The sequence below is a fragment of the Silurus aristotelis genome (genome assembly GCF_946808225.1).
Source record: "Silurus aristotelis genome assembly, chromosome: 27".
Taxonomy (NCBI): Eukaryota; Metazoa; Chordata; class Actinopteri; order Siluriformes; family Siluridae; genus Silurus; species Silurus aristotelis.
The window spans coordinates 4661925-4685025 of NC_139600.1; the positions used below are offsets into that span (position 1 = coordinate 4661925).

Sequence of the window (23101 nt, forward strand, 5' to 3'; positions counted from 1 at the left end):
TAACATAAATTAAATATTTATAACCCATTTATCCCTGCTGCTTAGGGACAAAGTCCATTGTAAAAAAAAAAAACGCTTTGCAAATAATTCCGAACTGAATTACATTTAATTGAATTGAATAATTGTTCTATGATTTGTTCCTGTCTTGTCCCTTGTCCCTCTGCATTTCAAGCTGTGTCTCATCCTCTACAGTTCCTGCTCTCGTCCACGTTGCTTGTTGCAGATCTCAGTATTTCAGATGAACGCTTTGTTTGACCCACTGTTCTGCAGCTGACTTTTCTGTCCCCTGCGATCACAGCTTGCATGAAGATCCAATAAGCAAAACTAGTTTCGTGAAAGTTCTCCTCGTCCTCCTGTGCTCCACCAAATCCATCAGGAAGAAACGAGACCAGTGATGAGTGCCATAGCCGCAAATGTTAAGTGCCGCAAATATATATTTTTTTCAATATGAAATATTTAGTACCAAAAAAAAAGGTCCGGGATCATTTCCAATCAGGTTTCAGGTCCGAATGTCCTCCTTGGCATTGCAATTCAGATACAATTTGTGGTCCATTGTCGGAGGAGAACCGCGTTGCTCTAAGTGCAATCTGACGGACGTCTTCACGGTTTGATTGGTAAACGGGAACGAGTGCTTGTGGAAGCCAGACGGTTTTTATATATATATATATATATATATATATATATATATATAAAAAAAAAGAAAAGGAAAAAAAAAAAGAAAAAAAACGAGGGGGTGAAGGTGGTGAGAGACGGAGCGCGCATCATCTCAGCGGCGGTGACGCGCTACTGCAGCTCCTCGCACTGAGACGCGTCTCTCTCTTTCTCTCTCTCTCTCTCTCTCTCTCTCTCTCTCTCTCTCCGGCGAGAGTCCGCACCATCCGGAAACGATTGCGCTCTTTTACCCTGTGCCACTATCTAACGAAACGAGCGCGTTTCATACCTTTACCTTGGTGTTTCTCGCTTGGTTTATTAGAGGAGATCAGTGTTCGGATCATCTCGACTCCTGCCATCGCTTTGGCTCCGGGGGAAAAAAATGGAAGGCGGGAGATGAGCCACGTCCGAGCCGAACGCGTTTCTGTCCGCTAATCCATCTTGTTGCACCGGACGCGCGTCGTGGGCAATGGAAAATCTGGACTGGGGAAACATTGCATTGTGTCCATTCTGAAGAATGTCTTCAAGTATGTGGGAAAAATAGCCATAGCTTCTGGATTGTAAGGTAAATGATCATTATGATGATTATTATTATTATTTTAATGATTATTATTATGATGATGATGCAAGTGTCGATGACGACATAAATTTGTATCACAGCAATACACTTGTATTGGCACGTCATTGTCTCGGCATTTGATTCAGCACACGCCGATTTCTTTTTCTCCATGACTCCCGGGATGAACGCGATTTAACAGGGAAGTTCACGAGCGCAATTTGAGAGCGCATTATTTCAGATTTAGGGGGGGGGCTGTGGGAGGATAAGATAAAAACGAGACGGTGGGACACGCAGACCGACCCGCGTCGTACATGCGGCTGAATGGGTGCGTGTTGAAACCCGAAAGTGTTGAAGCAGCTGGTGTTTTGCGCGGACGAGCCCCCGAAAGACGCGCTCGGCTTTGCGCACGATCGTTAAGACAAACTGCCGCAGTCAAGTCGCGGTGAGACGCTGAAATGTCGTGCGTAAGCGCTCGACTGCTCCATTCTGGGGAATCTCGTGGCGGATCACATTGAGGATATGAACGGCAACACGCACGCACGCACGCGAGCGCGCGCGCGCACGCACACAACAGCACAGTGCACTGCACACAACTGCAGTGGCTGCAGGATGAATGCAACCAGGACATTAAATAGCATTTTCCTCCCCTCTCTCTCTCTCTCTCTCTCTCTCTCTCTCTCTCTCTCTCTCTCTCTGTCTTTCTTTCTCTTTCTACTGTACCCCCTTTATTTCTTCTATAACACACAATTTCTGATGCGTAAAAATCACTCCAACGCAGCCAGTTCACATTAAAGTTTCGTGTCCGACCAAAAAAAGCATCCTCTGGCACTGTCAGTGGCATGGGGAAAGTCTGCTGCATGTTAATCTGCTCACGGTTCAGCCTTTTGCTAAATCCATGGGAGCTGTTATTCCCCCATCCTGTCGTTTTCCTTTCTGGTTTTTCCTCCAGCACCACTGCAGTGACTTGCACATGCATTTCACATGGACACTGAACCGAATTGAGCCTCAAACCAAGTGGCTTTCTGTTCATACAACGCTGTCAGCTTGATATTTCTACATTTGCAATACTATTTATGTCGCTGTAGAGTTGCTAAGGTTCATCCACGCATGCAAATATTCGAATATTCGGAATGTTCAATGCAGATAATCAGTCGGTGGAGGTTTCTCCCTCCTGGGCTCTTAATACGATTCGACCTCAAACCAGGACACCGTAGATGCTGCCTTCTCCATACAGTTTTTTACAGCTGCCAGGGTTCAAGTCTCCTCCAATAGATTATCAAAGAACATATACACAGGATTCATATCAGACATATATTCATTTAATTGTCTTTTTTTTTTTCCTTCAAGGGTGTGCGTGTGCCAAAAAAGTGAGCTTGGATTTATTGAGGACCACAAGGTGGCAATGTTCATTCAAAATGTGTTTCCCTCCTAGCAAAAGAGTGAAGAACATCTATTTTGTAATATGATAGCAAATAGGAAATAGCCAAACGAGTAATCCGAGTCAGGAAACTAATTCATGGTTTGTGCAAATAAGTTTCAGATATTTTGGTGGCATGGCTGAGGTCTAGCGGTCACTACAAATCAATACACATCTATTATGACTGATCATCTTCTAGCTTGCGATGAAAGAGTGGTCTCTTTTAGAGTGAACCCCTGAGTAATTCATAGGCTTTTTCAGTCAGCGGTCTCCAGATTTCAATCCAGCTGTTTATATATAGAGGTTTAAACAAAATTCTTCTCTTTTTTTTCAGGCCAAATGACATAGGATGAAGGCTGTTCGTAATTTGTTGATTTATATATTTTCCACCTATCTATTGGTTATGTTTGGATATACCAGTGCCCAAGATTTCTGGTGTTCCACACTGGTTAAGGGAGTTATCTATGGATCTTACTCTGTGAATGAGATGTTCCCGAAGAACTTCACAAACTGCACGTGGACATTGGAGAACCCCGATCCAACCAAATACAGCATCTACCTGAAGCTCTACACGAATGAGATAAGTTGCTCTGAGTTCTCCCTCTTGATTTACCAGTTCGACCATTTCTCCCACGAGAAGATCAACGAACTCCTGAAGGTCAATGAGTCCATTGTGTACCTGTGTGACGCGAAGCACATTTACGTGTTTTTGCATTACGACAAGAATTTCGTCCAGATACGACGGGTGTTCCCCTACGACTACAACGGATTGATCACAAAGAAAACCGAGGAGGAAGAGAAGTCGGTGGTGGAGTTTGTTGTTTTGAATAAGGCGAGCCCGAGCCAGTTTGGATGTCAGGTCTTATGCATGTGGCTGGAAAATTGTTTAAAGGGAGAGAAAGGGTCAGTGGAGTCGTGTGGAATAGTGTACTCCAAATGCACTTGCCCTCAGCATTTGGGTGACGGGGAATCTGAGAGCGTCTTAATGCTCAGCAATGTGGTGCTGCCTTTAAATCCACGAACAGAAGGGTGCCTAACGGCGCAGCTGCGCACACCGCATGCTTGCAATCTGAGTGCAGAGGTCAAACGGCCATCCAAGGAGGGTGAGTATGGCACGTGCCCGCGTTTTGGGTAGCGTTTCATACATGCTTGGAACAGTGTTTGCGATAATTATCGAGATGTTTGGTGATACGCCTGCTACCCTTCCACTCTTCCCAAAAAAAAGTGCAGCCATTAAAGCCAATGTCTTCAAACACATTGCTTGATTTATTGCTTTAAATAAACTAAAGCCTTTTCTTTTTCTTTTTTAGTTTTGTCACATTCTGAATTCAGCAAGACATTTTCTTGTTGGACTCCATTTTGACTGCAACTCATGCAGTTGCTTAACATGGAAGCTACTCTGGAAGTACATACTCAATGTTCTTAAACACATTCCAAACATTCCATTGGCTCAAGAGTTTATACACTTCTGATATGTTCTGTTTATGAGGGTGATCTATTCCGCTGTGTAGTTACTTTCATACACGTTCACATATTTACATTTTGCACACAGACATTTTTTAGATCCCTGAATATGTGTGTTTTTTTTTTTCTTTTTGTCCATCACAGGTTTCTGAAAAATCATTTACAAACACCCACTGCCTATACAAATAATTGCAAATGTTCGCTTCTGATGGAACGAGCTCCAATAATCCGTCCATCTAGAAGCACTTGGTAATGGACGGTAATGGATGATGGTTCAAACTAGGGATGGCTCTTTATTGACCAAAAATTTGAAACCCCAAGGGTGGGATGGCTAGATGTGATGAAATATTAGCACACACACATAACCACACACTTCATTCCAACACCGAGATTCTGCAATAATAAATTACTTGTTTGAGAGAGAAAGTGAAAAAGAGAGCGAAAGTGAGAGACAGAGAGAGAGAGAGAGAGAGAGAGAGAGAGAGAGAGAGAGAGAGAGAGAGAGAGAGAGAGAGAGACTCTTTGTTGAAGGAAACCTCCTGTGGCACTCTATTTCCACAAACTGAAATTAATAGCCCTCTAGGAAACGAGTGCCAGTGTTTATGATCAAATATAACACGTGCTTTGGAATATCCGAGCTCATATGAACGTAACCCCCCACCCCCCAATATTTTTGAACACGTTTTGTAGTCTGACCTACGACATACTTATTTCGGTTGTGAGAAACTGTATGAAAATAGGATTTTGAGCCAGATATGTAAGCTATCTCAAAGGATCTCAAGCTGGCTTGACAAAATTGATGGAAACTATTGCGTTTCGACGCCCAAGAAATGGTCCTAACAATAAATTCTAAGCGATACCATGTGCAAGATACAGTCGCATCAAGGTTAAATGGTGGTTGGTGTTCTGGCAGCCAGCTTTGGATGAGTTCATCACCATTATTCCGTGGTGGCATGCGGGCCAGATACCAATGGTAAGTGACGGACGGCACTGAGCCATCACTCGTTTGCAGTCTGTGTCTTATTTGTCTGCTTGCTGCGAGATCATGAGGTTTTAAACGGAATAATCAGGAATTATTGCCTGGAAAAATACATACTTAATGGATTTAAATTCAGGCCCAAAAATCTGTCAGTGTTAGGTAAAATTTTTAAGAAAAAAATTAGACCATTCTAATAAAAACATATTTGATAAATATGATGGGGTATAAAATTCTTTGTGATTAAATATCTAGATTTCACACCACAAGCTGTTTAAAAGGGTTTCATGTCACCTTAAAAACCGTGTTCTAGTTCCTGAATCTTGCCTCCTTTGGCAGAAACATTTCATTGCCCACACGTGTCATTGTAATGTTGGACAGTATATAAAGAAAGGCCCCTCTATCCGGTTGTACAATGCGGTGGTGCACCATTGATGTTTTGCATCGATGTTTAGTGGTCTGGAGCCCCTGTGAAGATTGATGGCATCATGAATTCTTCGAAGTACCACGATATTATACCATAAAACCTGGTTTCCTCGTCAGGAGGTTTACACCTTCCCTTCGATGGATCTGTGAGCAATGACCACATTCATGCTTACATCACAGAAATGGTCGCAGGGACACAAAAATCAATGTTTTTGCACCGACTACACATTCCAGCCCTATGGAAAAAGAATGGATCTGAATTGACAAGGGCAGGCTACATATCCTGCAGTGCCACGTCACAGCTCCAGGGTTCCCGGTTCACTCCTAAGCTCGGGTTGCGGATACAGTGCGGTTAAGTGGCATCGAGTGTGTGTGTGTGTGTGTGTGTGTGTGTGTGTGTGTGTGTGTGTGTGTGTGTGTGTGTGTGTGTGTGTGTTTGTGTTTGTGCATGGTTGTTGGCGATCCCCTGTTGTCCCATACAGTGTGTATTCCCACCTCATGGTGTGTTCCTGCTTTTCCACCCGCGAGATCAGCAATTATAAAGCAATTATATGAACTCATTAATTATGAGTCCACATATACACATTTCTTGGTTAATGGTTTTCTTTAACCATTTGAAACCCTCTTCAATTAAATTAATTCTAAAACTATTTTTTCTATTATGCAGATCTTATAAATGTCATAAATGCATTTTATTTTCATTTAATTCGCTGTATTTGCATTTATTTCATTGTTTTTATAGATTCCAGTACTTCTGCAGTGGATTGTGTAGAGTGATGTCTAAAATTAATCTTTTTTTTTCATCTGGAAAGCAGGTTTAAAAGATTTCTCGGTTCTGTTTTGCAGTCTGAGTGTGATGGATGCTCTGCCTTATGTTTCAATAGAAAGCAGCTCAAGATAAGACCAAAATAAATGGCATTCTTTGATATCTTCCACCTGCATACATGCTTTGTGTGTGGCTACAGAGTGTGGCCTTTGAATTGGATACTAAAGCTGCTGAAAATGTATTTTTCATTTTTCTTTTCTTTTTTTTCCCCCTACTTGATGATCTTTTCTCAAGGATATCCTCCTTGCCAGCAAGAAAGGTTGATTAGACTTTGTAATGCAGTATGATCTGTGCTTGAAATGCACCATTGCCGGGCATACAAATGTTAAGTGGATTGAAATGGAAACAAAAAAAAACAAAACATAGTGTACTTGCAATAATGGATAATTATGAAAAGTCTCTAAGTTAAGACCCAACCAACCTGGCAAACATTAGTCGATTGCATTATTACCCCGGAGGTTGTTTGTATTTTTACGAGGCCATTGCAGCATTCGCTGCAGTGGTTAGGCGTCTTTTGCTCATGCACTTTTTATGATGCTCTGTAAGGTTGTTTTGGTTTATTGTGATGATACTCTGTGCACTATAGCATCACTGATGTAATGTAAATGTAATACTGTTCAGGTGTCAGTCACCGAAAAACACAGGTTGCCAAAACCTGAACCTTTTCCTAGCAGCACAAAATAGTCATTAAAAGGTTTACACGATTCTAATATTCAAGAAGACAGTAAAATCTTTGACAGCTAGACACTGGTACTTGGCACATATTCATCCTCAGCAACACTCCCAACACAATAAGCCCTTTTTAATATATATTTTTCATTATCATATGAATGCAGTGGCTATTGATATGATTTACCCAAGCTCCTTTATTATCTGTGACATCTTTTCCTTTTCTTTAACCGGTCTTCTTTTGTCTGTTTGTTAGTATCGCTCAAAATAGGGCCTATTAAAATAGTCTCAAACATCTTCAAGTACTGTGTCATTACCTTTCATTCTTCCTGCATCCATTTGCGCCTGGCCAGTGGTCTGTTCACTCCCACCCACCATTTTCATCCTTTTTACATTTTCTAGACAGTAGTTTTGCCTCACTTTTTTGTCAGTGTGAAGGGTCCTTGTCACATTTTGGGCTCCTAAGAGCCTCACAGAACCGGATGATAGCTGATTTTAATGTCCTATGGTGCACTACTGCTGTCAGAACATTTCTGCTGAGTCATTTATTTTTATTTTTTTCTCTAAAAGAAGGTTTTGCTTCCTCTACGCATTTTTAAAATGCCAGGTGCCGTCTCCCCTGCACAAGGCAGCCATTTCTTACTATTTGACACGCATCAATAGGATGGAAGTAAAAATCAATTGTCTGCTGCATACGGATCTTCGGAGAATATGCCGTGTGAGGGGAAAAGCATTTTGAATGACAGACGTCATCAGGTTCAGGTTAGAAGGATCATCTGGGAGGTAAGAGGTGAGTGCGGGTTAATAAGCAACTTCTCTGTGTGACAGCATTTTGTTCTCTATAGGTGAGGAGGATTTGGAGAAAATGTGTTAAGGGACGGCTTAAGAATTAATGATTAGTTAACGGTTATAAATAAAAGAGTTCGTGGTTTTTGCAGTGATCAAGTGGCTCACTGTAGACTTGCACCATGGACCAGATATGTTGTAAATTTCTAATCAGACCTAAGAGGGTAACTGAAATGGGAAATTCTCGGTGAGGATGAAATCCTGTGATGACGATAGCAATATGAAGCTTCTCACGGCAGGCAGAAGTAGCAACATATGCTTTGCCCTCCACTCGTGAACTGGCGCTCGTCCAAGCTGCCACATACATATATATTGTATATTATATACACTACAGTAAATTGCTCTATTTTTGCTGAATTTTGAACTGTAATTTGTTTGTGTGTGTGTGTGTGTGTGTGTGTGTGTGTGTGTGTATTACTTATGTATAATTTCTGTAGTTTCTGATGGTCTGCATAGTACCGTAATTTCCAGACTATAAAGTGCACCCCTTTATAAGCTGCACCCACTGAATTTTACAAATAGTTTTATTTTTAAATAATTTTCTATTTTAAACTTTAAATTTTTATTTTTAACATAAATAAGCCGCCCCTGTCTATAAGCCGCAGGTGTCTACACTAATGAACTTTACACAGGCTTTAATAAAAGACACGTTACACACGGTGTAACGGGTGAAATATGTTGCGCTTCCTTTAGGAGCATAGCGGTATTTTGGGAATAGCATGACACTTCCATTTTTCCGGTATTACTGCACGTGTTCAAGACGAGGATTATGTCCTTATTATTTTCTGATGCTTATTTCTAAGTTTCTTTGACTAACCCGTAACGCTGTTGCCAAGAAAAATAAAAAAGCACGAGTTTTGGAAACCTGTCTGTGCTTATATGATTTCTGTTGTAACTGGAGTTAGCGAGCTCTCCCTTCACCCAGACTCAACACGCTACAACGGCTTGTATCTAAACAGTAGCCGACCAAGAAAGTCATTGTTCACTGTCTTCCTCCTTCCTTTCACAACTATTTCTCTCGGGAGTTTATCTTTTTGCATCGTCGTGCGTTTAAAAATCAACTCCGGTGAAAGTTTTTCTCCCGATGCAGTGCAGCTCAGAACACAGGTGAGGTGAGTTTTTTTCGTTTCCGTTCAGAAATTTCATTGGTCTAATGTTATGGGGTTCAGTTTTTTGGCTTGAAGTTTGTGAAACCGGGAAAAACCCAGGAAAAATCCATTAATTAGCCGCTTCTTTGTTTAAGCCGTGGGGTTCAAAGTGTAGGGAAAAAGTAGCGGCTTATAGTCCGAAAAATACGGTAATTGACATACAGGCATGCGATCGGATGACCTAAAACAGACTGCAAAAAAAAAAAGAGACAACAAATTTCTACAGGGAAAATGTTTCAATTTATTTAACTTTGGCCCTGTTTTTTATTTCTAAAGTTCTCATTTCAATCCCCTGTAAGATCTTTGTTAATTGGCATCACAGCACATGATCTTTACTTCATTGCTTCTAAACCCATCCACATCCGAATAATGTACCAATAATACTAATGACCACAGAACTGCAAATGATTTGCAGAGCTTTATTTCATCTTCTCCCGCTTCTCCGTAATTCCGGTCACGAGGGCAGCAGTCTAAGCAGATTCCTCAGACACTTCTCCGTGTCCAGGGATCGGGCTGTCAAGGCCCCCGCTTTCGACTGCTGCCCAATCCTCTCAGCACCGGTCCCTTACAGTCCCTCCTGCAGGTGGTGAGCCCACGGGAAGGCGGCCCCACGTCGCTCCGACATCACGGTCCTTGATTTATTTTTCTCGTTAGGGTCCCCTGGAGCATAGAGGGTTAAGGGCCTTGCTCAAGGGCCCAAGAGTGGCAGCTTGGCGATACCGGAGCTTGAACCCCCGACCTTCCGCCTTAACCGCTGGAGCCACCACTCCCCCTTGATTTTGCAGAGCTGATTTTGAAAATTCACAAAAAAGACACAAAAAGATTTATAATATTAGTTTCTCTAATAACTTTCTTTCGGCTTCTCCCATTAGGGGTCGCCACAGCGGATCATCCGTATTCATGATCCGAATGTTTGATTTGGCACGTTTTTACACTGGATGACCTTCCTAACGCAACCCTCCTTATTTATCCGGGCTTGGGGCCGGCACTAAGAGTGCACTGGCTTGTGCAACCCTAATGGCTGGGGTTGGTTCCCTGACCGGTGCTCAAACTAATATGGGGAGAAAAATCATAGAATTATGCAAACATTCACCTTCTTGTGAAAATTCCTGCGGTTATCTCTGATCTTCTCAAGACATGTTTGTCAATTTCTGGCTAGATTGTCCCCTGACTTATTGATGGCCATATTTTTTTGTCTCGCTTGTAGAAGATGACACCACTATTAGTCACAGGAAAATTGGTTGTTCTTCTCTGGACTATGCCTGTAAGCGGCTGCTCGACCTCATTCCAGAAAGAAGGCTAATCACACAAGCAGAATAAACAGATAAACTGGAATTGGGAAGTGAAGGGAGGCTGATCAGGAGCCATAGCTAATCGAGTGGGTGCTTGAGCTCATCTGTTGTTATTGGCACTGGGACCACGGGCTCAGTACGAGCACATTTTTCCCCTTAACTCTGCGGAGTTAAGCCCTTAATTCAACTCGCTGGGTCCTAAATAATTCAACATCATCTGCTGCTCCATATTGTACTACATTGCTTTTTGCAGTAATAAAACACTCTTCCGTGCTTAATTTAAACCCTACCTAAGGAGGTAAAGTCTGACTGCATCGCTTGACATTTTGTTTGGTTTTTAATGGCCATCTTCCGTTTTCATGAAAAATTGTATAGGTGTGCCCAATCAAAGCCCGCGTCTCGGCTGGCGAAAGAACGAGTTTCTGAAAAATACATTTCCATGTTACTAATAGCAAACGCAAGTCTGTATAGAGCTGGGCTGTCTTGGTGGATGCTTCTCCCCTCGAGTCAAAATCATTACGTTAAGGTCATTTCGACCTGCTTTTTACTGGTGTTCTGGTCAAACGCATTACGGCGTGTTACTGGGTGCTTAAATAAAATGACAGGGAAAATCTATGACAGTATTTTAGTGCTTATTCATCATTCGAGATATCACGTATTGAATATTAAAACCAGAGCACAGTAAAACCACTGAGCAGTTTCACAAGGAATTTTGTCTCTTTTCATTTTCACTGAAGAGTTGCATTATACTGCCAGTCAGTTCCAGGCGTATGTGTTGAAGAAGCAGGATAAGGCGAACAAAAGGCAGCAGGTTGGATGTGAAATGTCAGTTAAATTCACCCTGATCTCATGGAAATATGGATTTAAATGAACTGAAGGTGAAGCTGAATCTGATTTCATAAAAATGAAGTAAGAACGAAATGATACCAACACTAACCACACCCTCAACCCCAAACCTTGACCTTTAGATCCTTTCAGAGATCTCGTTTCTTGTGATTTGTCACCGTGTTAAAATGAAAAGCAACAGGTTGGGTTTGAAATGTCAGTCAGTTACGTATATAGAGTTGTGTGATATGAAGCATAATAATCCCCCACAGCTTTATCTCTGATTCGTCACAGCAGGCGCCTCCTTTGACAAGCATGAAATATGAGGCAAAATTACTTGTGTTGGTCACAAAAAATTACTTTGTCAGTCACTTTTTTTTTACAAGCATAATATCTTAGGGTTTTATATCGTCCTTACTGTCATCCCTTTTAAAAGATATTCGATTTGTTTTTGTTTTCATGGAGATTTTACATTTTCAGTTAGTCAGACTGGGCATGTGGTTTGTTATTATTATTTTATTATATCAAACATTTGATTATTAAAATATAAATAAAAAAAACATCCATAAATTCTTTATTTTATTTAAATTTTTTGCAGCATCCTTTTCACACAGTAGGTGCTTTTACCCTCACTTGGGTGGGAAGTTGAGGTCCCTCTACAATCTAATCATTTCATTTATATAAAATGGAAAGCATCATATTTTTCCATTGCTTCGAATTGTATTATCTTGAATCGTATTGTCTTTCATCGATCGACTTGTGTACAATGCAGTTTGCGGTTCGATTCTTTTCCAATGCTGTCTCCAGGAAGTTACAGCTCTACCTCTGCCATGTTAATCTGTATTCTATGTGACTCTCAGGACACGCCTCCGTCTAGTGTTGTTATACATCATATTCACGTAGCAGCAGCGGCGCTGCGAGAACGAGCTCGAGAAACAGTTTAGTGAGGAGAAATCAATTCAAATATAAAATATTAGTCATAAATTATTTTGACTTTTTAAATAATAAAAGTACAGGGCATCTACTAACATATATATACAATTTTTTTTTTTTTTACCAAAGCAAATATGTTAAAAATGATGCGGATCAGTGAATTATTATGAATATATAAATATGTATATACACACACACTCACTGTCCACTTTATTAGAACACCTGCAAATTCATGCAGTGATCTAATCACCATGTGTTCATGTGTTAATCACGTGGCAGCAGCAAAATGCTAAAAAAATAATCATGCGGACACAGATAAAGGGCTTTAGTTAATGCTAACATTAAAAATCTGAATATGGAAACTCGTGTGACTGTTTGTGGCATGAACGTTAGTTTTATATGAGCTGCTTTGCGCAGTTCAATAAGCTACTGATCTGGGAATTTTACACATTGCTGTCTCTAGAGTGATCTAAAAAAAAATGGATAAATACAGTAACAATAACCAAATGAGCATTCTGTATAACCATGGTGAGCAGAAAGGTCTCTTAGCATGCCAAAAACATTGACCTTGACCTGAATACCTTAAGAAGGGCTACAACAGCAGATCACATTAGGTTCCACTCCTGTCAATCAAGAACAGGAGTCTAGGGCTATATGAGCACTGACCCACCCAAACTGGTCAATTACAGGTAAAAAAATATCACCTGGGATCATCTGCGCACAGATTCTTGTTCTCAATAGGCAGGAGAGGAACCTGGTGTGCTCTGCTATTGTAGTCCATCCACCTCAAGATTTGCTGCCATTTCTTTTGGCATGCTTTTCTGCTCAGCATGGTTGTAAAGAGGAGTTTTTTCATGTTCTGTCATACTCAGACTAGTCTGGTCGTTTTTTTTCTGACCTTTCTTACCAACAATATATTCCAGATTTCAGACCATATTCACATAGACATTTTTATTATTTGTTTTGCACCACTGAGTGTCTAAAGACGATTGTGTGTAATCCGAGAGATCCCAGGAGTTCAGTAGTTTCTAAAACACTCCAACCAGCCCATCTGGCACCAACAGCCTTGTCACAGTTAAAGTCACAATGATTATGTTTGATGTGAGCATGAACTGTAGCTCTTGACCTGTATCTGCAAGTACATTTTTGCATTACACTGCTGAATTATTTTATATATATACGTACAGATGGTCCCCGAGTTATGATGGTTCAACTTACAATCATGCAAAGATGATAGCGAGACCACAAAGTTGTAGAATTATTGTTTTGCATGGCAGGTAAACGCAACAGCATATGCTCTGCCCTCCACTCTATGTGTCCGCTGCTATACACACACACACATATATTGTATGCTAGACCATGTCTCAACTTATTTTTAAGTTATGATGGGGTCATCACAACACACAGTATAATAAGTTGGGGTTTACCTGTGTGTGTGTGTGTGTGTGTGTGTGTGTGTGTCTATATATATATATATATATATATATATATATATATATATATATATATATATATATATATATATATATATATATATATATATATGTATTTTTTTTTTATTTATTATATGGCTTTTATACACATGCACATACTCACATAAACGTATTTGTATTCCTGTTTGCAGGAAGTTGGAACTAACACTGCAGCAAATCCATGTATTTGCTTGCCATGTATTTAACAGCGAAACACCGTGGCTGCCTTTTAGCGGCACCATCTTGTATGTGGAATATATCCTCAAAAAGAAAAATATTTAGCTATTTTTCTAGTAACTAATTGGTCTCTGAAGTTTGCCAATATATAGTAATGTTTGTACTGGTAAACCTTCATATATCTGAGATATCATATTCTCAATATCTATTCTCGATAGATCTGAGCATCAGCTGCAGTGTCTGCTTGCATCAGTATTGCTTGACATTGGGTGGCAATTACAGAGCACAAAATGTGGCTATTTACATTAACATGCAACCAAATATCCTGGGCAAATGATTCTGTCCATCACGCAAACACAAAATGTCATGAATCTGCACAGGAGAGAGAAAAAAGTCTCATCAATATTCTCCCACCAGCATGGCAGTAATTTAGCCTGAATGTATAGTACAGGATGCAAGAAGACTACAGTGTTGAACAGGTTGCATGTATTATTTTTTAAACTTTATCCGTAACATTGTATTTATCCAGTAAATTTATCCTGCTTTCAGTTGCTTGGATGTCAGGGCAATGGTGGCTGAGGGGAACCTATATGCCTGATCTGACAGTCTTTGACATCCTCTCCTCCTCAAGCTTGTTTATCACAGACTTTCTTGGCTGAAATGAATCTTTCAGTTTAATAGAGAGATGAAAGAGTCTTTTTTTTTAATTGAGTAGCCTGTAGCTGAAGAAGCCTTTACTTCTGTAAACAACATTTGCAATCATAAACAACTTCTTTTAGTGTTTAAAATAACTGAATATACCATGCATATTGTTTTTTAAATTTGTTTGCCTGTTCAAGGGTAATTTTTTATTTGGTACAAGCGAAGAACAAACATGCATCTGAAAAATGCTGCTTTCGAATTTTCATTTGCGACAATGTGATTCTGTAAAATTTCGATTCAACAAGGCAACATTTTGAATAGAGCGTCTTTTATTTCAGTCGAAGCGCCTCTATTGTTTTTGCCAACAATAATTTACATCTCGCTGAAAAACAAATGCTTTCTGTTCTTTTACATCGTTAAAAAAAAAAAAAAAAAAAAAAGCCAGTTATCCAATTTCAGGTAATGTCACGTTAGACATCCGGCAATTCAAACAAACCACCAAATAATCCTTTCCATTCTTCTTTTAGGCAGGAAAGAGGGGTACAGTTATTTATGAATTTTTCATCTTTGATTTTTTGCTCTGCGTGTTAAGGGAATATTATGGAGTCAACAGTGAATATGTTGCATTGGTCAGAACTCAAAAACAAACAGGACAAAAATCCAATCTATCAAAAGAAAAACTATCATGGCCTTAAATCCTCATTTGTGCGTTCAGAATTTTAGTTGGAATATTATTATCTTACCATCTTAGAGATGATAAGATTCACCGATTTGCATAAAAGGTAATGATGGAATGCATCAATTTAAAAAGTGTTTTAACTTTTTTTTTATTTATATTAATTATTAGTAGATGCGCTACACTTTTATTATTTAGAAAGTGGCAAAAGATTTGTGACCAATATTTAAGATGTAGATTGATTTCTGAATATGACCTATCGCAACACTACGGAGACCGAGGCGTGTCCTGAGAGTCACATAGGATACAGATTAACATAGCAGAGGTAGAACTGCACCTTACTGATGACAACAGAAAAAAAAATTCTGGTTTTATTTTATCATTTTTCTTTTTTTTTTTTTTAACTACAGAGACGTGTTTGTGACAGGGCCGTGAGTAAGAAGTCAGAACTACTGCAAGTAAAAATTATTTGCTGTCTGTCTAAACCAAAGAACTAAAATCGAACTAGCTGTACCGTATTGAATTGCAGAGCATCATATTTTTTCCATTGCATCATATTGCACTGAATCACATTGTGTTGAATCATAGCGAAATTGGATCGCACCGCATATTAATAGGTTGATGCACATCCCCAGATTTATATAACAATGTTCAATGTTCTTGAATCGTAGGGCAGCATGTTTATAATTTTTTTCTTCTAGTGGTCATTAATAGGAACTGCAACAAGTGCTTTTAGATTCCTCTTTCTGTATACTATGGTAGACTCTACATACTATGTGTCTTTATTGTATAGAAATCTTTTAATTGCAAAACATATTGCAAAGATGGAAAGGATGAAAATAAGGAGTTATGTAGGAGTAAATAATATGCATGGGAAATGCATGTACATGTTTCCATAACATGGTTGAAAAATTGTGATAACTGTCTCCCTGTTTCAATGCATGAATTTTTTAGCTGGATTCTTGCATGTTATATTAAACACAGTTACATTAGATGGCAAAAATATATGACATTACCTTTATAAATGCCTCAGAATTACCCCAGATTGCCACAAATGTATGCAATGCACTAGAATGTCTTTAACAGAGCCCCAAACTGAACAGCAGGAATACATTGTATGTTCCATTTTATTTATGAAGCGTTTACATTTGCATGCTTCTACTTACAAAACATATAAATATATGGAGATGCAGCAGTATAACAAACCTAGGATTTCTTGCTAGAAGTCATAAACTTCCCCTCTCGTCTGAGGAGGCTTTGAGCTAGGCAGGCAGCACCATTTTGAAAACTCGGTAGGTGAGTTGATATGCGTAGTGCGTATGAAAAGAGACCAGCAAGACAGGAGCTGCAGTAGTCAGGTCTATAAATAAGATGGTGTAATAAGAGTTTGAGCAGATGGTGTAGTCAGAAAATGCTGTATTATGAAAAAATTAAATGTCTAGAATTTGATGGTTGATGTGATCCTTAGCTAGGACTGCCAGGGAGATTTTGAGAATGATGATGTTGACGAAGAGAAGTTCTTCGCCTGTCGGGATCAGTCTTTTTTGTAATGGTTCAGTTTGTGACACTGGATTATCTTCTAAAAAGACACCAAAACGCAAACAGATAAGCAGCGATTAAGCATTTAGCAGTAAACGAATGAATAAAACGAGTTCGATAAATTTTAAGTTAAAATGTCACTTTAAACACGCCATCGAATGATGCAAATTGATTTACCAATGTGCATTTATGGACAATGCTCTCATTTCTGAACAGCCCCCTCACCCCCCCTCTGAAACTGGATCCTGGACTTTTTTAAATAGGAGACCTGAGTCCATCAGGATTGGCAACTCCACCTTGCTCTTCACACTGCTGACACATGATTACAAAGTCTGAGTCACATCATCAAGTTTATTAATGACACTTCATTTGTGGGCCTCATTAGCAACAACAATGAGTCAGCATACAGGGAGGTGGTGAACCAGCTCGCAAAATGGTGTGGAGACAACGATCAATCTCTTAATGTTGATACGACTAATGAGATTATTGCTGACTTCAGGAGGACATGAGCAGACCACTTAGCACTACACATCAATGGAACAACAGCTCTGTAGAGGTGGGGTCAAAAGTGCATATTGTGCACATAACAGTGGACCATTCCTGGACTCTTAAGACGGCCCATCAGCACCTCCATTTCCTGTGGAGGCTAAGAGAGCCAAACTTTTCCTTACCACTCCACAACTAGAGGTCGGTTGGATCGTACTTGGATACTGAAGAAAAAAACAAACAAACCATGTAAAATAGTACTGAAATGTATTACAAAAATGTAAAATAAAAACAGTAAAGATCATAAAAGTTAAATAAATAAATACATATTTTGAAATTATAAATAATAAATATAATATAGTGTTCCCTGTCTGTGCAGCGCATAGTCTCACATAACAACAAACAGCACATGTTGTCAGTGATTTGCCTCTAGAGGTTGCTCTCATAATGACAGCGGACCTTTTCGTCCGCTTCAGAAACTGACGCAACCCGGAAAAACTATCGGTATGGATTTCTCCAGTAGCCGACTACCGGTCTGGATTAATCAGCAAAACTGATTTATCGGAAGTCCTCTGCTCATAGCCTTTTTTTAAAGGGATAATAGAGAGTGTTCTAGCAAGCCATCCAACTAGGTGGCATGAGAATGTCAAGACCCTCCGGTGGATTATGAGAACAGCTGAAAATATCATCAGGGTCCCTATCTACCATGGATATCTACCTCATGGAGTCTTTACTCGACTGCTATCTCACAGCAGATATACAGTAGCAGCATCAACACCACAACCACCAGACTCCGCAGTTGTTTTGTTTGAGAGACAGTTCGATGGTTACTATGACTAGTCAAACACCTAACCTAGTACGATTAAAAATAATTGCAAACTCTTTCACTAAATACTAAAACATCTTACTGCTACACTTAACAGCATATGTCCTGTGTAATTATTGCTCGGTTCTAAGTGTTGATTGCACTGCACTTATCTAGTATTGTTGTATGTTGCAACCAGGGCCGTTTCGAACTTTCTTGGCATCCTAGGCGAGATTCCTATTGCCCCCCAATGGCTCCACCCTCCCACCACAATGCTTCACCTCTGCACCCTAGAAATCATTTGCAACCATTCATTAAAAGCTTAATCACATTTAATAGTCAATTGCAAAATTGTGAATATATACTTTATATAAAAAAACAGGTTTTTAGTTTGCCTATGCCTTAAAACTGTTCTGGTTGCATCATGGTCATAAAGAAATGCCAAGTTATATAAAGGGAAGTCAATAAGACATTGATTTGTGTTATCAGGCCATATTTTAAAAAAATCATTAAGAAAAGACTACTTAGACAATAAGAACATTTTTAACATGTATTTTCCTGGCTTAAAGCTAGAGCAGACCTACAGAACAAAACCGGATTTTTTACCTGGTGGTGGGGCTTTTCTCAGGTGTCAGCATTTACAACAACTTAAGGATGAGTTGCACACTCACACTGGGTATACACAGTATACACTCTGTCCTTCTGTCGGCAAGCAGGCAGCAGACAGCAATCAATAAGCAGCACTGTTTAATGGGGCAGGGCGATTGGCAGACACACACACTGCCATGACTCCTGAATTGCTTCTATGGAATATAATGGAGCCGGTGACACCCCTGGCAAGATGCCGCCCGAGGTCGATTGTCTGTGTTTTCAACGCCATCTAGAGAAATGCCTCTTAGATTCCAAAGTGACTTAATTTTCCTGACATTATGGTAGTCTGTTTTTGCAAAGCAAAGAATTTCAGCTGGAAAAGGGTTTAAATATTCCTTTGAGAGTTTTGTGTCATAGTTCAATTCAACAGGGTTAATGATTACTGATGTATGAAAACTCACAGGTACACTGTGATATTGGGGGATTGGTAGCTCAGTGGTAAGGCTCTGGGTTACTGATCATCAGGTCATGGTTTCATACCCCCGGTATTGCCAAGCTGACACTTTTGGGCCCTTGAGCCTCTGAGGCCTTTGAGCCCCTTGAGGATCTGGTGTGGCAACCCCTAAAGAAAGGAACCGAAAGAAAGTTTATTAAGGATCTAGAAATAAAAAAAATTATAATGAATCAGCAAATAAGCACTTTTAGGCTCTACTTTATTTAGTGGTAAAGAAAGACCAGAATATATTTTTGCCATAAGATAAACAAAATTTTATGGCTATAGTATACTATATTATACCAAGCCATTGCTGAGATATGAATGCTATTTCAGGAAGATTTGAATTAACTTGGGTAAATAAAAACCCTCTGTTTGCACTCTTCGGTTGATCCAAAGGTATACATCCAGCCAAATGTTCACACAGTACAGTACAGTATTTATTTTTCATGTGTTTATGGACAAACCTTTGGAAACATCATGAGGAAACGTTGTTTCATTTTACTGTTTACTGCACTGTATATGGTTGAAATGACAGCAAAGCCTACTTGACTTGACTTGACTTGACTTGACTTGACTTGACTTGATTTGAAACTTGTTTGTTAACATCATTCCATGTTGGTATATGGTCCATGTTTGAGATAAAGTGTTGCTGTTAAATGTCCACGCTTACTGTTCACCAACACAGAGCATTAATTTGTGCATTAATGGGCCATTTTAATATCAAAAATATTGAGAAATTGTTTTGCATTGGTCCCACAATGCTGTTGTCCAAGCTTTTGTTTAAACTAAAAATGGTTGAAATTCCAAAGATTTCTCGATCAACTAAACAGGAATTAAAGAGAAAGAATAGTTGTATGTTGGCAAAATATTTAAAAGGCAGTATATGATGATATATGCTATCAGCAGGGTTGGAAAGGGGTGTAAAATATCTAGTAAATTTCTGGAAACATTCCACTGGAACTTCCTGAAATATTTCAAGTTGAAAATGTACCAGGAATTCATAGGAATTTTTATGAATAATTAGAAATTTCGGGAAAATGTATATAAACTATACAAACATAAATATTAACATTTAGTTTGGTCATAAGCTGACATGAATATAAACTAATACAAAAACGACATTGTTGTGTTTGATTTAATTGTTAGTGTATTGTTTGAACAATAGCTTACCCACAGCACAAGGAGTTTTAAAAATACATGTATGTAATGTTTATGTAATTTGAGTGAATACTCACCAAGATGGAAAATTTTTTGACATTCATTTGTGTGCAGGATTTAAGAAATGATCTGTTGTGAAGGAATGCACAGTGCATGTGAATTGTATAGCCTCAATAACCCTGCAGTTAATGTGCTGTGTGTGCATATGATTGATGGATGTGCAGAGTAGTTATTCGGGTTGTTTAAAAAAATATATTATCCTGCAAGATTTTTGTAAATTCCCAGTTTATTCCCAATAACTCCTGTTAATTCCCATGAAATTGTTGAACCATAGCTATTACTATGTGTGTGGGTGTGTGTGTGTGTGTGCGTCTGTGTCTGTGTGTGTGTGTGTGTGTGTGTGTGTGTGTGTGTGTGTGTGTTTGTGTGTGTGTGCATTGTTTACCAGGAGAAAGGATAGCACCTGAATTAACTATGGATAGAAGATGAACTGGCCGATGTTCTGGGCAATGTTCTCCTGGCATTCATGTTGACGTAACTGTGGCATGTACCATCTAATGTTAAAGACCAATTTTTTTATGACAATTATCCAGTCTATAACAGGATAATGCCAATTGAACGTAATGTCTTAATGCTAGATGCTAGATTGGTGCATACAGTATCTCACTTGAATTGACTTGATCCCTGTATTGATGGTTAAAACGCATTCCAGATGATGACGAAGGGTTTCCTCTGCCGACATACCGATTCATTTGTAAAAAAACAGCCACAGAATTTGTGCCATAGGACTTTGTTAAGCTGTTATACTATGATTTATGGGCTACAGGATGCTACAATCTATTGCTTTTTAGCTTTGTACTTAACCAATGCCTGCAGCACATTCTACATGACTTGTATTTTAAGTAAACGCAGTCACATTAGTGCCAGATGCTGAGCAAGCAGTAGAGTGGTCTGTTGCATTAAGAATGACCATTTATGATGATGCAGACAGTTTTGTGGTCTTCCTCCAAGTGTTTTCAACCCTTGACCAATTTCTTAATGTTCAATTATTTAAGATTCAGATCACAATTTGAAAGACGTTGTTGGTGGTCGCTTGTTTATTTTATTATATTATTTCAATGGATATTCGGTGATGAGGATGTATCTGTAAATATATATATATATATATATATATATATATATATATATATATATATATATATATATATACATATATACATATACATTTGTTTGCATCGCCAGGCCACATTACAACCCAAACCTCATATTACGGGAGATGAAGTCGGCAAACTGCATATTATATCATCAGTATACTTTTCAGAAAAATATATAAATGAACTTTAAACTACCAACATATCAACAACTTTTCAGCAATACTTGTTACTTCTATTGCATTTTTGTTATGCCCCACCAGATAAACTGCGTTCAGCATAAATATGGTTGCACCTTGCTGTATGTAATTGGATTTTGCACTAATACATTTATCAAAGTCTCATAATGTAAATGTACTCAATAAAGATTTCATTTTTAGTCATATAATGTAAAACCCTACCATGGTAGTTGCACTATGCAGCATCTGGCAGGTTTTAAATCACTGAGTTTGTTGTTTGTTGTTACCATGCTGGATAACAACTGCTGGTACAGAACAACATGTTCCATTTCCACCAGAGAAGCTAAAAATGCTTAAAAAGGATCATAATGTTTAAAGGGACACCAAATTTTGTTACGCCACTAACTATTTAGGGGGTGAAAAAAACGCCTTTTAATTCTGAGGCAGTTTAAGGTGTGTAATATGCAACCATCAACGAAAAATTTTATCAGTGAAATTGTAGCAGCAGTGAAATTCTGAAGGTAAAATCATCACAAAGTTTGTGTGTGTTTGGCCCTGGAGATCGCACACCATTTTCTCAAGGTCGAATCTGGTTCTCTTTGTACTGAACATGTTTTTAGTTGCACTAAATGGCAGTGAATTTTTCTTGTGCATATAAAATTTACAACTCCACCTCAATCCCTAACTGAAAATTAATGTGTGAAGCTTTAAGGTGAACCTACAGTATAAGAGCGCAGCAGTTGGCCATGCAGTTATTTATTCAAACGTTTTGTTAAGATCGTGGCCTGCCAAGCTGAATTTTCAACATGGAAACATACCAGCTATGCGCTACAAACCTTGGTCAGAATAATAATTGCTAATTTTTTATTCCCGTATGATTATGCTAACAAATGCTAATTTCTACTCGGCCTGTGCATGAGTAATCCTTTCTCTTTTTTTTTTTAGACATCTTTTGATGACTATTACAGCTAACCTTAGTAGATTTCTTTGAGTCTGCTTTGATGCCTTGCAAAACTGGAACATAAAAGCAACATCATACATGCTTATTGAAAATATGCTTATTCCCAATTAAGTAGTGCGCGGCTCTGAAATGTAAATAAACACAACGACGCCAAATAAAAGTAAAAGGCAGCCGACTTGAACTGAATAAATGTTCTTGAGCAGAATGATTTGGAAATTACCATCTGCTGTGAATGTCTTAGGTATAGACAAGGGCCCTGTGGAGAGAAAAAAGGAATGAGATGATCCATTAGCCCTGTGTTCCGAATGCAGTCTGGCAGAAGGAGGAAGTGGCAGTGTATTATGGCAAGTGTGGCTAATTTGATTAATATTTCGGATAAATAGGACGCTTGAGCGAATTCTGTTTTAGGGCATGTGACAGGCAACGGAAGGGAAGAACGTATTATTTGTTGGTGAAAAGCACAAAGGTGCCGAAAGGGGAAAAAAAGGGTTTCTTGATTACAATTTTGCTCATTATCATGTTTAACATTTCCATTTATGACATTTGGCAGAAACTCTTTTAAAGAGGGTTAAGGGCCTTGCGCAAGGACCCAGCAGTGACAGATTGGTGGGGCTGGGATTTGAACCTATGACCTACTAATTAGAAGGCCAACACCTTATCCAGTGAGCAACCACTTCCCATTTTACTCCTAAAAGTAAAAAATCCACTCCAGAGTGTCTTGCATATCAGCAGGCGG

At 39.0% G+C, this 23101-nt stretch overlaps 1 protein-coding gene across 3 annotated transcripts in view; it reads left to right on the plus strand.

Moving 5' to 3' along the window:
- The first annotated feature begins 763 nt into the window (after positions 1-763).
- The window catches only part of adgrb3 (adhesion G protein-coupled receptor B3), a 201021-nt gene continuing 178683 nt past the window's right edge, over positions 764-23101 (plus strand). For 2 of the 3 annotated variants that reach the window (XM_083532334.1, XM_083532336.1), the window contains exons 1-2: positions 848-1216; positions 2962-3730. In XM_083532334.1, coding sequence (XP_083388460.1) covers positions 2977-3730 — 754 coding nt within the window. In that variant the 5' untranslated portion in view covers positions 848-1216; positions 2962-2976. Of the gene's footprint in view, positions 1217-2961; positions 3731-23101 lie in introns of all 3 variants that reach the window. The other variant, XM_083532335.1, reaches the window with a different exon arrangement.